At 42.4% G+C, this 13,245-nt stretch overlaps 1 protein-coding gene across 18 annotated transcripts in view; it reads left to right on the top strand.

Annotated features, from left to right (window-relative positions):
- LOC119213940 (regulating synaptic membrane exocytosis protein 1-like) overlaps positions 1-13,245 on the top strand; it is a 62,285-nt gene that overhangs the window by 30,279 nt on the left and 18,761 nt on the right. For 14 of the 18 annotated variants that reach the window (XM_062566590.1, XM_062566594.1, XM_062566593.1 and 11 more), the window contains 12 exons: positions 1,410-1,681; positions 2,409-3,094; positions 6,945-6,985; positions 7,486-7,599; positions 7,695-7,794; positions 8,292-8,415; positions 9,629-9,646; positions 10,895-10,941; positions 11,444-11,559; positions 11,647-11,777; positions 12,375-12,546; positions 13,091-13,238. In XM_062566590.1, coding sequence (XP_062422574.1) covers positions 1,410-1,681; positions 2,409-3,094; positions 6,945-6,985; positions 7,486-7,599; positions 7,695-7,794; positions 8,292-8,415; positions 9,629-9,646; positions 10,895-10,941; positions 11,444-11,559; positions 11,647-11,777; positions 12,375-12,546; positions 13,091-13,238 — 1,969 coding nt within the window. The remainder of the gene's footprint in view (positions 1-1,409; positions 1,682-2,408; positions 3,095-6,944; positions 6,986-7,485; positions 7,600-7,694; positions 7,795-8,291; positions 8,416-9,628; positions 9,647-10,894; positions 10,942-11,443; positions 11,560-11,646; positions 11,778-12,374; positions 12,547-13,090; positions 13,239-13,245) is intronic. The other 4 variants (XM_062566588.1, XM_062566592.1, XM_062566591.1 and 1 more) reach the window with 4 other exon arrangements.

Below are 13,245 nucleotides of genomic sequence, written 5' to 3'. Positions count from 1 at the left end.
ATCACTAGCTCTGTGACACAGCTGTGTAGATTAGAACTGTAAAAACCTTTTGGTATGAAAATAATAATTATTTGAAAAAAAAGAACAAACAAAAAACGATCAGTGCCCAGGTATCATCGAGTCGATTGTTCACATGTAGGTCACACAATCCGTTTTGTAGTACACCAACTAGCACACTGTTTGTTAGTATGCAAAATAATTCTATATAATTAATCACCAGTGCTTCTCTTTACCCTTGTTCTTTGCTGTAAACAACAAGGCCTTGGACTGCTTATCGAGCTTTTTACTGGAGCTTTCCACCACGCTTGTGGATGGAGTTCACAAAGCTCACAGAGAATATTCCAAAAGACAAAAATACTCACTTCAATCAAGTCAATTAAGGCTTGAATCCTTTCATCTAAATGTGATGAAGTGGAATTCTTGAAGGGAGCATTCTGAAGTCTGTACAAATCCCTGTACAGAGCACACTGTAACAGAAAGAGGTGCAAAACTCCATCCACTGGGGAAGAAGAGTTGTTGGACCTTGAATTATGACTAATTGGTCTTTGCTTTGGTGAACCACTAATGTCTTTTTTTTATGTATTGCCTGTTAACTTGTCCTTTCTTGCTCTTTCTGTTAAGTGGAATAAACGTTGAAGCAAAAAACGCACAGCAAGGACTGTAACATATCAATCTGTCAATAATAATTATTTGGTATTATTGTTTTTATTATTGGGTCCAATTAAGTTGTCTAAACTGGACATGGTGCTGCTTGTGATTTGGTCAATGAACTAAAGAAGATGTTTTAATGTAGCGTTTAAGGTACCAAAACCTCCTTGTTGTAAATCTTACACAAAAGAAAAAGATCCTGCCTGTGATCAAGGTTTCTTTGGGGAACACAATGTGAAATGATTATTTCTAAAGAAGGCCGAGCTGGAATTTAGAATCAAGGCTGTACACATTCTTTTTTCCGAAATTGAACTCTCGACCGTAGCGTGCAAACACAGGCCAACGTATAGTCTGTGTGCATATGTGTGACGGAACAAATGGAGAGCAAGAAGACGAAAGATATTGCTTTGGCTAGCAGAATGAATATCCTCCCGTTATCCAGTTGGCTTTGTTGGCTTCCATTTGGAGGCCAGACACAGCTCACAGTGGAAGCCAAGCTGCTCCCTGGTATAACAGCCACCATGGTTGTCTTCAAAATAAAAAATAAATCTTCCATAAAACCCCTTTTTGGCAGCCGTGCAGCTCTTCAGGAAGTGCAAAGTTCCACTTTCTGTTTGACAGGCGCTGCACTAGCATCTGTCAACGTCAAAAGAAATAGTTCCTTCCTGTTAAAAACATCACTAAAACCCACAGCGGTATCTCAGAGCGCCTGGTTCTCTGAATCTCTAATCCCGGCCCATGCTGTCTTTTTCCCGAACCAGGTGATCTGGGTGTGTAACAACTGCAGGAAGCAGCAGGAGCTCCTGACCAAGCCGGGCGAGTGGTTCACCGGCCCGGCCGGGAAGCCCGCCGGCCTCGGCTCGGCCGTCAGCGAGCCGTCCGTGTGGCAGGCGCTCGGCGACAAGAAGCTTCGGTCGCGCTCCCAGGCGCCGCCGGGCTCCAACCCCGCGGCCCAAGAAGCCAACCGACCCGGCGGCCCTGGAGCCGCGCCCGGCGCCGATGCCCGGTCGCGCAGCGAGCCACCACGAGACACGTAAGCTGGAGCTGTTTTTACGCTCAGTAATTCAACTTAAAAGGTGAAACTAATATATTATATAGACTCATTACATGCATGAGATATTTCAAGCCTTTATTTAATATAATTTTGATCATTATGGCTATATAATAATATAATATACTAATACTATAGACTAATATATTAGTTTCACCTTTTAAGTTGAATTACTGTAGTAATGAGCTTTTGCACGATATTCAAATTTTTCGAGGTTCACCTGTAAGTTTGTGAAATACATTTTTTTCAGTTCAGAATTCTGTGCATTTAGAAATAACCCAAGAGGAAGGAGCTAACTACAACTCAACGCTTAATAACTCTTTTATTGCTGACTGACAACTCAGACTATGGTCTATTTGACTCTTAAGTGGACCATAATTTACTAAGTGAACATTACACTGTATTGAAGACTTGAAACTAGAGATTGAGCGATGATCACATTGCTTATCACAGGCAGCGTTTTAAGTTACAGTAAAAGGGGAAATTGGAGGAAAACCCCATTTATGTTGGGTCATCTCAGCCGGGAAGAAGAAAACTCAGTGTAGAATATGTTAATATATTTATATACAGTAAATATATATATATATATATATATATATATATATATATATATCATTCAGCATTATCTCCTACATTCATCATTTTTTCTTTCATGCAGCTTTATGTAAACCGCTTTTCTCTCTCCCTCCCCATATTGATCGCTCCCCAGGAGAAATGGAAGAGGGGGCGCAGGAGCTGGTCGTGGGGAGCGTCGGCCGGGTCAGACCAAACTCCAAACCCAGGTGTCCATGGACCGGGACCTCCGGGGGGAGTCCCGGGAGCGCAGGGAGAGCCGGAAGCTATCGAAGGGACGCTCTCTGGAACACGACCCTGTTAGGGGAGTCGGCGGAGTAATGCGAACCGAGGAGAGGGGCTACCACCACATGGACCACAGCGGTGCCCCCCCTCGCCAAGCAGGGCCGGCCCCACCTGGAGGCCGGGGCCACCCTGCTCCCGGGCTGGGTCGAGGCGGGGGCATGGGAGGGGAGGGCGGGGGCGGCGTGTGGAGCGGACAGAGGACGGTGGGTGGGGTCGCAGGGCCACACGAACACACCCTCGCTCAGCAGCCCCTGCCCCCCGAACTCAGAGAGCCCCCCGGCTTGGCCCTCGGCCAGGGGCCCGCGGGGCGACGGACCAAACGCGAGAAAGCCGACAGCATGCTGCGCAACGATTCGCTCAGCTCGGACCAATCGGAATCCCTGCGTCCGCCGCCGCCGAGGCCCTACAAGTCAAAGCGGGGGATGGGAGCCGGAGGGAAGAGGCAGACCAGCATCAGCAGCTCGGAGGAGGAGGGAGGGACCACGCCCGAGTACAGCAGCTGTGAGGACGCCGAGATCGAGAGTGTCAGCGAGAGAGGTGAGAGACGAGCTCCCTTTAGGTTCCACCGGGGGGGGGGGGGGGGGGGGGGTGCTGACATCTGTCTGTTCATTCAGTGGTTTGTCCATCCATCACATGAGATAACTGAGGCAGAATTCACTCAAAAAAGAAATAGGTGAATTACAAGTAGCTTCTACAACTGGAGATGAATGCAACTTTTGGGGAAAAGTTCTTTGCATTGTTGAGTAACATCACAATAGTACAGCTTTTAGTAAAAAAGAGGGATTCCTGCAAAATGTCTTCATTGTTGCCTAGATTGAATGTTACATTCCTCAAGGCTCGCAGGAGCAGAGCATCTCTTCCTATATTTTTAAAACTTTTAAAATCTTGCTAATTTTTCCATTCACTTACAACAATACAACAATAAAGTGCAATTTAGAACAATGCTGCTCTGTTTCTTCAGAGCATTTCTCAAAATCTGCATTACACACATACACAACTTAACTACACAGAAGCACAAGTGTCTCACATGATTTCTCGATGACATCTGAACGTCAGCGCGAGCAGCTTCACAGGAAACCAGCGTGCGTGTTGGCGAGTGCCTGCGAGCCCGAGGGCTATCCGAACGCTTCCCTGTGTGTCAGATCGGATTGTTTTCAGCCAAGCCCCTAGGGGGCAAGGGGAGGGGGTATCCTACACTGGGCTTACATGCGTGTGCGTGTGTGCGTGTTTGTGTGTGTGTGTGCATGTGCGTGAGGGGGCAGTTTGACCCCAGTTGATCCCACACGTGGCATCACATTGCCAACTACGTCTTCAAGCCAGAGAACCCAGCTTAGTGTCATGTCCAAGCTGGGTCATGTCACCTCAGTACTAACCACTCCAGGGCGCTGCGGGGCACTGCCACACATCTAACTAGATCGGGTATGTAATGGTGGAGTAGTACTCTACTAGGATTTTAAATTTTACTACACCTTCTCGCACGAACATCCAATGCTTTTAATGCGCATTGCTTTTACTCTACTGACAAACGGGGGGCAACTCCTCATGTACAAAAAGAAGGGAGATTGTCTGTATTTTCTACTCCTACCCCTGTGTTTTTAGTTAATGGAAGTTAATTGTTTAAGGAGATTTTGAGGATTTAAAAAACACACAGGCAGTAATAGTAAAGCAGGGTGTTCTGATGGACATGTAGCTGTCAGAGCTGTATGTGACATATCGACCTCAGTCACTTAAGGCCACTGGCTGATGGCGATAAATTCCTGGCTTTCAAACCACAGTCCAAAAGCAAATGAGTGATATCACGATGGCTACATCCATTCTTCTTTACAGTAAACATGATTTTGACAAAAATCAACCTCTCACGCTTGGTAACCATGGCACTTGTCCATAAACAAATTCCGTCCCCAGATTCTTTATTAGTTTTTTATTGGTCATCTGATTAATGATTGACAGTAACACAACATCAGTAACACCAAACTTTATAGGAGCCATTTATGGGAATTTAAATGAATAAGAATAAATTATTTTTCTATATCTTAATAGACAATCACTTTGAGCCCCGATCTTCACACTACATCACCGTATTTGCCGAACACGCTGTAGCGTTCACGCCACATTAAAGTCACCCTCTGATCAATAGAGCAGCGTAGAGTTAGCGTAGCACCAGCCGGCCTGGACCCGGACCCCGTCCCCCCTCGACATCGATCAAGTGGAGGTTTATGGTGAGAGTGTTCTTTCAGGCCAGGTTTCTGTTTAACTGACACTTTTTTAACAGCGCCGTGGCAGCGAGATGCTGCTTCTTTTTTTAGCTGGAGACCGAAGCCAGGTCAGCTCTGAGATGCGCTTGCCGGGAGCCAAGAAGCGCCCAGGCATGTAAATCACTGTGAGATCAGCTCCGGGAAACGCTCACACACACACACACACACACAGAGTAAAATATGGAGTCAGTCACAGCACAGTAGAAACTATTATGATCTTTTTACGTATCCTCCTACATGCTAACTCATCCTCCGATGGGAACAAAGGCAGCAAAGAGCACAACACAAATGTGACAATACGTCACAGTACAATGCACCTCGATTCTTCTTATCCAAAGTCAACCTTTTAATAGACCTTCAAATTCTGCCTTCCATTCATTTAGTGCCTACATTATATAAAGGTCTTTAGACACTTTTTGAGAACAAACCAACAATCATCCTGCGAATTGTTGCATGGCCTAAACTACTCTGGCAGAGTTTTTATTGGTCCGACTGAATTTAAGTTCCTTTGGTGAATAGTTATAGGTGAATATGTCCTGGGCTTTCATTGTGAAAGGTAATTGGGGAAGAAGTGGATCCACAGTCTTTATAAAAGAAGTGCACGTAGACTAGTGACCACACCCAATGCCGCTATGAGGCCTTCTCCGTCGCCATCTTACATTACAACCGCCGCTATTGTTCTTTGTGCAACCAATATACAGAATTGACTATATTTCAACTGCGTAGGAGTTTCTGCTTTTCATCTCTGGCTCTATTTTCCAGGGAGGAGCGTTTAAAAGTTCAATCAATTGTCAATAGATCAGTTTGTAAGAAATCTCGTACAACCCTACGTCCTGCACAAGTGGCCCTTCGCAGGGTCAGGACCCCATAGTGCTTTCGTCTTCTTCCATCAGGTTTCCTTAGATCTAGAAACATACAAGCACCCATTGACCCACGTGGCCAACCTACTGCACAAAACAACAGAGTCATGAAACTGAGAACTCAGTTGTCTCATCTTCTGAGAATGCGCTTTAAGATTACATAACGCGACTGTAAGTTGTCACAACCCGTTAACTTCATAGCCTCCTGGCTCCTAGCAACACTTGGCTCTGCCTCACCCCGTGTCATAACAGCGTCGTCTCCAACGCCGCCCCTCGGCCCATGTGTACGGAGGAGGCTGTGCTTTTTGGACTGAAGCAGGAGATCTGGTTGGAACGTCGAAGATGCTATGTGTAATTCCCTAAAATATCCCAGTGAACACCAGAGAAATGCACCAGTTGCTGTCTGTCAGCAGGAAATAGTGTTGGCATACAATCCGTTTACTCTGGCTCTAAAGTAGCACCAATCAATCTACTAAATTAAAAGGAACCTATTATGGCAAAACTATCCTTACTTAAAATCCACTTACCAGGTTTTTTTTCGCACTGACCTCGTCGGACAGAGCTTGTCATCCACTGATGACGACTGTAAGGGAGTTTGAGCTGTGGACAAAGTTGGGAGGGTACTTGATTTGGCCTTTAAAGGTCAACAATGAATTTCCACGGTCAATTTGAAGTAGCCATTATAATTTAAAAGCTTTTTTTTTAATCGGTTTTCATATTTTTTATAATTGTTTCAAAATAAAATATGTTCATTTTTAAATTAAGGAGTAACTAAATAGAATTTTTTACTAATTACACTTCTACTTTTTAGACTTACTGTTTATCACTTGAGATGCAATTACTAATGTTGATATCATTATTGTTGCTCACTCACGGTGTAAAGCACCAATGAATTAAACTAATATTAATGCATTTTTGAAATTCTTAATAGCCAGATTACAAATGTGTAGTTATGTTTTCTAAACCTCACCATATTGGAGTAATTACAGAATACCCTATCTGTAAAATATCTGGGAGTGATTTCAAGCGTTTTAATTTGTTTTTGGTGTCATCACTACCACTGTGGTGATTGCATTTCTAATTCTAGCTTAGGCCTGCAGATTCAATAAACTTAACCCTCTCTCACTGTAAACAAATACCTTCCAAATGTGGCCGGGCTGTGTATGCGAGGACTCAGGCTGGTATGTGCTGTGTATACAGTTACTCCTGTGTGGATGTATGAAGGAGGTCTCTGCTTCATCCACAGTATTCAGAGTCTCTTTCCTCTTGCAGGCGACTGGGAGTGCTACCCGCACGACCCCACCGGATGGCATGTAAGTACTTTTTTTGGATTCTTATTCACCATTAAAAGTTGTCCGATCATCTGGATGTGGAGTCTGTGACGAATAGAAGTTTTTACTTTGTGTTTCAACGGAGACGATGAGAGTGTTGGTGAGCACTTCTTTGTAACGTACATTTTGTGTTTCCTATGTATCCTAATCTATTAATGTAAAACATGTGAGTTTTACTTAGGAAGTTTTCTGTTCAGATCTGGGTGATTCCACTAGAAAATGTAAAGGCTTTTATGAACTTGTTTGTATCAGTTGGTGATAGTGGGTAGCAAAATTGAGCACATTTTAAAAAAATTAAGAAAAAACGGACATGCATTCAACCACGTTAACAATAAATGGAAATGAAGTGCATCGTCCAACAAAGACACTCCCAACAATTTTATACAGGAAAAGCCCCTAGAAGATGAGTAAGCACCTTCACAAGGCCTACAGCAGCCACACCAGGACCACAACATGAATAACTGCGATCTCCTCTGTCACAGCATCCTGTCACCTGGCAGCCGTCCAAGGAGGGAGACCATCTGATAGGACGAATCACCCTCAGCAAGAGGAGCGCCACCATGCCAAAAGAAGCCGGAGCTTTGCTGGGGTTAAAGGTCAGAGCGGGTAGCAAGCTTTTTATTGTTTCACTGTCACGTGTGAAGGTTCTCTGACACTCTCTCTTTCTCTCTCCTTCTCTCTCGCGCTATAGGTGGTGGGAGGCAGAATAACGGAGTCAGGGAGATTAGGTGCCTTCATCACTAAAGTCAAGAAGGGAAGCCTGGCTGACGTGGTGGGACATCTCAGAGCAGGTAGTAGTCTAAACCGTCATGCGTGTCCCACAATCAGCATGCAGAGATGGAAGAAATGTGTCCTTTAAAAGCTTGAACCCGTCTTAAAAGCTATTGGCTTAAGCAGGGCACAAAAACATTCTTGCTTTTTGCATTATCATTTCTAGTTAGTTTTTAAACAGTTATCAAGTTATTTATAGGTTTAAAACACCCAAGTGGAAGGCTGTCAACATATTTTTGGTTGACAACAAATCTCCCAAGTGAGGAATTTATCAGGGACAATGTTTCTTCATTTCTTATAAGTGAACACACAATGTTTATTGTGACTCCATCCCACGTCTTTAATTAGCATGCTTTTGAAAATGGAGTATTGTATTCTTGTTTTTGGTCTTTTCGTATTTTTCTTTTGACAAACACGATAAATATACAATCAAGATAAAAGTCCCTAAATTTGTCGAAATCTCTGACTCACATGCGGCCCTCATGCCCAAGTTATCACACATGCGTCCTAATTCCAGGGGATGAAGTTCTGCAGTGGAACGGGAAGCTGTTACCGGGGGCGACCATGAAGGAAGTTTACAACATCATCCTGGAATCGCAAGCCGAGCCTCAAGTGGAGCTGGTGGTATCCAGGCCTATTGGGTAAGTTTTATGAAAAAATGTTTTTATTTATGAACATTTTATTAGAGGATCAACCCCATGAGATGCAGCATCTCGTTTTCATGGGGGTCTTCCGGATCAAAACAGAACAACCGAGCGACAAAGTTAAAAAAAGTTAAATAAAAAAGACACCATTATAAGCCTCAGTGTCATATTTTATGAAATAATGCAAACCTCTTATTATAAAAGTGCATCATTTCGAGCCATGTGCATCATAAAAAGCATAAATCAAGGATATATGGACTGATGATAACAAGGGTTTATCTGTTCTCTGAAATGATTTGGCCACATTGGAAAACTCACCATCCTAATTTAGACTTTTTTTACTTTTGAGAAATGTTAAATATGTTTTCAATATAGGTGTATAAAAAATATATTTATGACATAGTATTATGCTTAATTAGGAACAACGTTTTATTAATCCACAACAGACCCGAAATATCGAATGATTGCACATCAACAGCAACTAAATGTATTTCTCTTGAACTAATACTAACTTAATGATTGATTGATGATTGATATCATTTGTTTAAATGTCTTGAAGTCACACATATTGTAATTTATTTATTGTTGTTGATCATTTTTTCACTTTTCTCTGGAACAGAGATTAAGTAAAGTGCTTTATTTTACAGGTCTATGATTTCTATATCCACATAATATTCTTTAAAAGTGTTCTAGTTATTTGCAAAACCTTTGTGCTACTTTATTCTCTTCACTTGTTGACTTGAATGCCCTCCTGGGTTTTGCATACACTTAGTTTTAAAATACAAAATTAAATATATATGTATTTATAAATTAAAAGTAAATTATGGACCAGTAACAAAGTAATAAAGCGCCATAATGTCTTAATAGTCATCACATAAGCCCAAATTCTAATATGTACATTTACATAAAGCAATCTATAGGTTTTTTTATTATGTACCTGGTCCTACACAGAATGTTTAGAACTTTCAACTTCCTATCTTCTCAAATGAATAGTGGTATTACTGAAAATACCTCAGTAGCCTCACATGACAAACAAATGTACAGAGCAGGTTGAGTTTCAGCATTTTTGATTTGCTATTATTGTGAAGAAGGTTATGCAATAGGTTGATTTTTCACTGATAATATACTCACTTCTTATTGTGTAACTCAATGTACTCTTTGCTGGGGGAAATAGTTGAATGTGTTAATTTCTCTCCAAACACTCGCGAAGGGTGTATAGAAAATATCAGTAAGTAATCTGCCCATTTTATTAGGACCCCTTAATCCTCTCACGCTTATGGAAATAATTTGTGTTTTGCTGGTGCCATTCTGCGTCCCTAAATGAACTGAGTTGAATCCTGCTTGGTAGGATTCATGTAAATATATTGGCTTTTGTGAAATATAATCTAAGTCTGTCTTCTCCAATTGAATTTAACTAAAAGTTCACTTGAAGGGTTGCAAAATGGCCAGTGGGAAATGTCCATCAATGCAGCATTGCTTTCGCAAGCTTTTTCAAAAAACGTCTGTGCTGCGCGTCTGGAATTCCTCTTTTTGCATTCCTGGTTCAGTGTTAGGATCCCAAAGTAAAATCCTGCACTTTTGAGTGTGAAATAAAAATTGCTTATTCATTTTATTTTATGATCCCCTAGTTTGAAAGTTGGGATTCATCAAGCGAGGAATATTTCCATTTGATTTCATTTATGTTTTTCTTTCTTTTGGAATGGGCCCCAAGGCAACGTAGGGTCCATGAAACACTTGTCAGTGTAATATATGTATTATGAAATTTAAAAACTTGAAACTATTGAAAAAGATTGGGAAGTATACGCATGAGCTTTCTTTCTCAGAGAGAAATGAGAAGATGGATATCTTATATTTGCATGTTAAGCACAGCTCTGGAGCTCTGGTTGTTGAGCTAGGCTAACGTCAAGCTCTCTACTTAATGCAGGAGTAGTATCCATCATCTCATGCAACTCTCAGAAAGGTAGCGATTAAGTGTCAATTGCAGATTTACAAAACCCTGACGGAACCTCCTGCAGATATCAATGGTGGCGCAAAACATTTGCAATAATGAACTTGGATAAAAATAGATAGAATTACACTGATAAGTATTATGCAAAATACCAAGCTTTCTTTGTACAACATGAAGCTGGTGCAATGGATTCTAGTGTTTCCCATGGGATCGTAGTGGTGGTGGTGGATAAGAAACGATCGTGGTGTGAACAGAATAGAGCAACGGGTTTCAATCCAGTGTTATCTGAGATGACCATTGGCCAGCCAGAAACACTAGTCATGAACGCGGCTCTACTCACATTGTCCCTCTGCTTCTACATGGTATTTTTAAATAACTTTATATTGCAGTGCTACTTTCTTCCACTCAACTACTACTACATTTTCATGCATGTGTGCCTGTGCATCAAGAAAACTACTAACTCGAAGCATCATCTTGACGCCAATATGAGAGTGGCTAACGCAGCCTTCTCCTCTGCTTCTTTTGCAGTGATATCCCAAGAATCCCAGACACGTCCCACCCTCCATTAGAATCTAGTAGGTATCGTCTGCTCGATGTTGGATCATCCGTGTACTTGTTGGTCTGTGTCTGTATCTCGGATTGGTAGATGTATTGTTTTATGCGTAAAAGTTGAAGGTGGAGGGGGTGGCTTAAAGGGTCTAATCTGCCTGGCGCGGTGCATTTAAAAAAATAACCATTGAAGCACTGATGAATATGTTGTGTCATATTTGTCACTCAATCACTTGAAATAAATAATAATGACTTCTGATGAACATTCTTATTTCTTTTAATAAGTGAACTTAACAGGTGTAGTTGTGTAACTTTTGAGCCAGTTCAGATGCGCTATGGATGCTAAGCTGCTGAGACGTGTGGGAAGTGTGACTCATTTGAAACTTACACTGTGTTGGAACACTTTTACAGACAATTAGTCAGTAGTTACTTGATGTTACGTGTTTTTTTTCCTTTTCTCTTGACTAGATTTGACTTTGTTGTGTTCAGAAATCTCAATAACCCCCCCTCCCCCCTCCCATGTAACAGCAGGTTCCAGTTCTTTTGAGTCCCAGAAGATGGAGAGACCATCCTTAAATGTCCTGTCTCCCTCCAGTCCTGGGATGCTCCAAGATGCTCCACAGTTAATGCCAGGGCAACTCTCAGTGAGTGTGTTCATTCTGAGCGTGTTGGGGCTGATATTCATACAAAGGACAAGCATTGAATGCTTTGTTTCTGTTTCCTAAACCCAGGTGAAGCTGTGGTACGACAAAGTGGGTCATCAGCTTATAGTCAACGTGCTGCAGGCTACAGAGCTTCATCTTCGGCCTGATGGGCGGCCCAGGAGCCCCTACGTCAAAATGTACTTCCTTCCAGACCGCAGGTATTCCACCCCCTCAAAGGGAATCCCACTGATTCAATGCAGTCTAGTTTTTAGTCTGTTAGCACAGAGCAGAGAGGAGAAGCTGGAAAACAAGACTGTAAAAATGTTAATATTTGAATGTATATCCCACGTAGTCTTCTTTTACATTGTTAAGTTTGAGTGTTTTTTAGTCAAGCTATAGTACAAATTCTATTTGTTATGCTACACCAAACACTTCCCTCTACTTTGAGCTATAATTGTTCTGTTTGCATAGAGGTGAAGGACTTTTATATTGCATTGACAATCGAGTAAAAAGTGAAAGGAGCAAAGAACTTTCCTGAAACTGCCTGTGATTCAGGGGGTTAAAGCTGGATTTAAAGCTCGCTTCCATATTGTCCGGTTCATTGGAGCCCTCAAATTAAAATATGCGCAAATGGAAAGAAGGCAAGTTGGGACAAGCAACCTTGGTTGACTGTGATAGACTGAGAGTTTTGGAGCAAATTAAATCCACTTTAATTTACTGTAAAGCGAGTCCACAACATGTTATGTGCAAATTTGTTTGGAAAAAACAATGGATGTGAGTCGGCTCCAAATTGAAACCGGTGTTGCCTAACACAGTGACAAGAGCAAGCGGAGGACGAAAACCATGAAGAAGACCTGTGAGCCCAAGTGGAACCAGACCTTCGTCTACCCTCACGTCCATCGCAGGGATTTCCGCAACCACATGCTGGAGATGACTATATGGGATCAACCCAGATCACCGGATGAAGACAGCACCTTCATGGGAGAGGTACCACACACGCACACCTACAATGATCTCTCCTCCCCTTAACCGCTTCTAGCACTGAGACAGTCTGTAAGTCGGCCTGCGTGTCTGGTTTATTACATTAAAATCCTGTTATCTTGGATTTTACTGCTTATTTGTACCAAAATATTTTAAGCGTTTTATATAAAGTTAACAGTCAAGGACTAAATCAACGCTGGAATGCAACATTCAAAAAATGAATTCAGTTTGAAGCCAGTGTTTTTGCACAGTTGCAGATAAAGATCCTACTTTGGGAACTTTCAGGGTTCTCGGCCTGATTCCAGTCGTACGATGGATCAGTTATTCTTCTAGTAAAGTGTGGTAAACATTTTTGCCATACTGACTTCATAACGCGTTATAGGTCAGTGTGCCAGCTTGTTCTACAAAAAATACTATAGTGTGCAAAGCGTGGAATGCATCACTTGCACTAAAATGACAGACAGCGGATTTTCCGATGTACATCTTCACAAACGGCTTCTCGGCGATAGTGAAAAACTATTCACCACTGTGTGGATTTTGACTTGAGCAGATCCTGATAGAGCTGGAGACGGCCTTGCTGGACGACAAGCCCCACTGGTACCCGCTCCAAACCCACGACGTCTCATCCATACCGCTGCCCCGACCCTCCCCGTACCTGCCCCGCCGACTCACAGAGCCCCACGGCAAGAAGCTGCAGCGTAAGTC

The sequence above is a fragment of the Pungitius pungitius genome, chromosome 13, assembly GCF_949316345.1.
Source record: "Pungitius pungitius chromosome 13, fPunPun2.1, whole genome shotgun sequence".
Classification (NCBI taxonomy): Eukaryota; Metazoa; Chordata; class Actinopteri; order Perciformes; family Gasterosteidae; genus Pungitius; species Pungitius pungitius.
The sequence above is the reverse complement of the archived record's forward strand: the minus strand, read 5'-3'. Positions and strand labels throughout refer to the sequence as shown.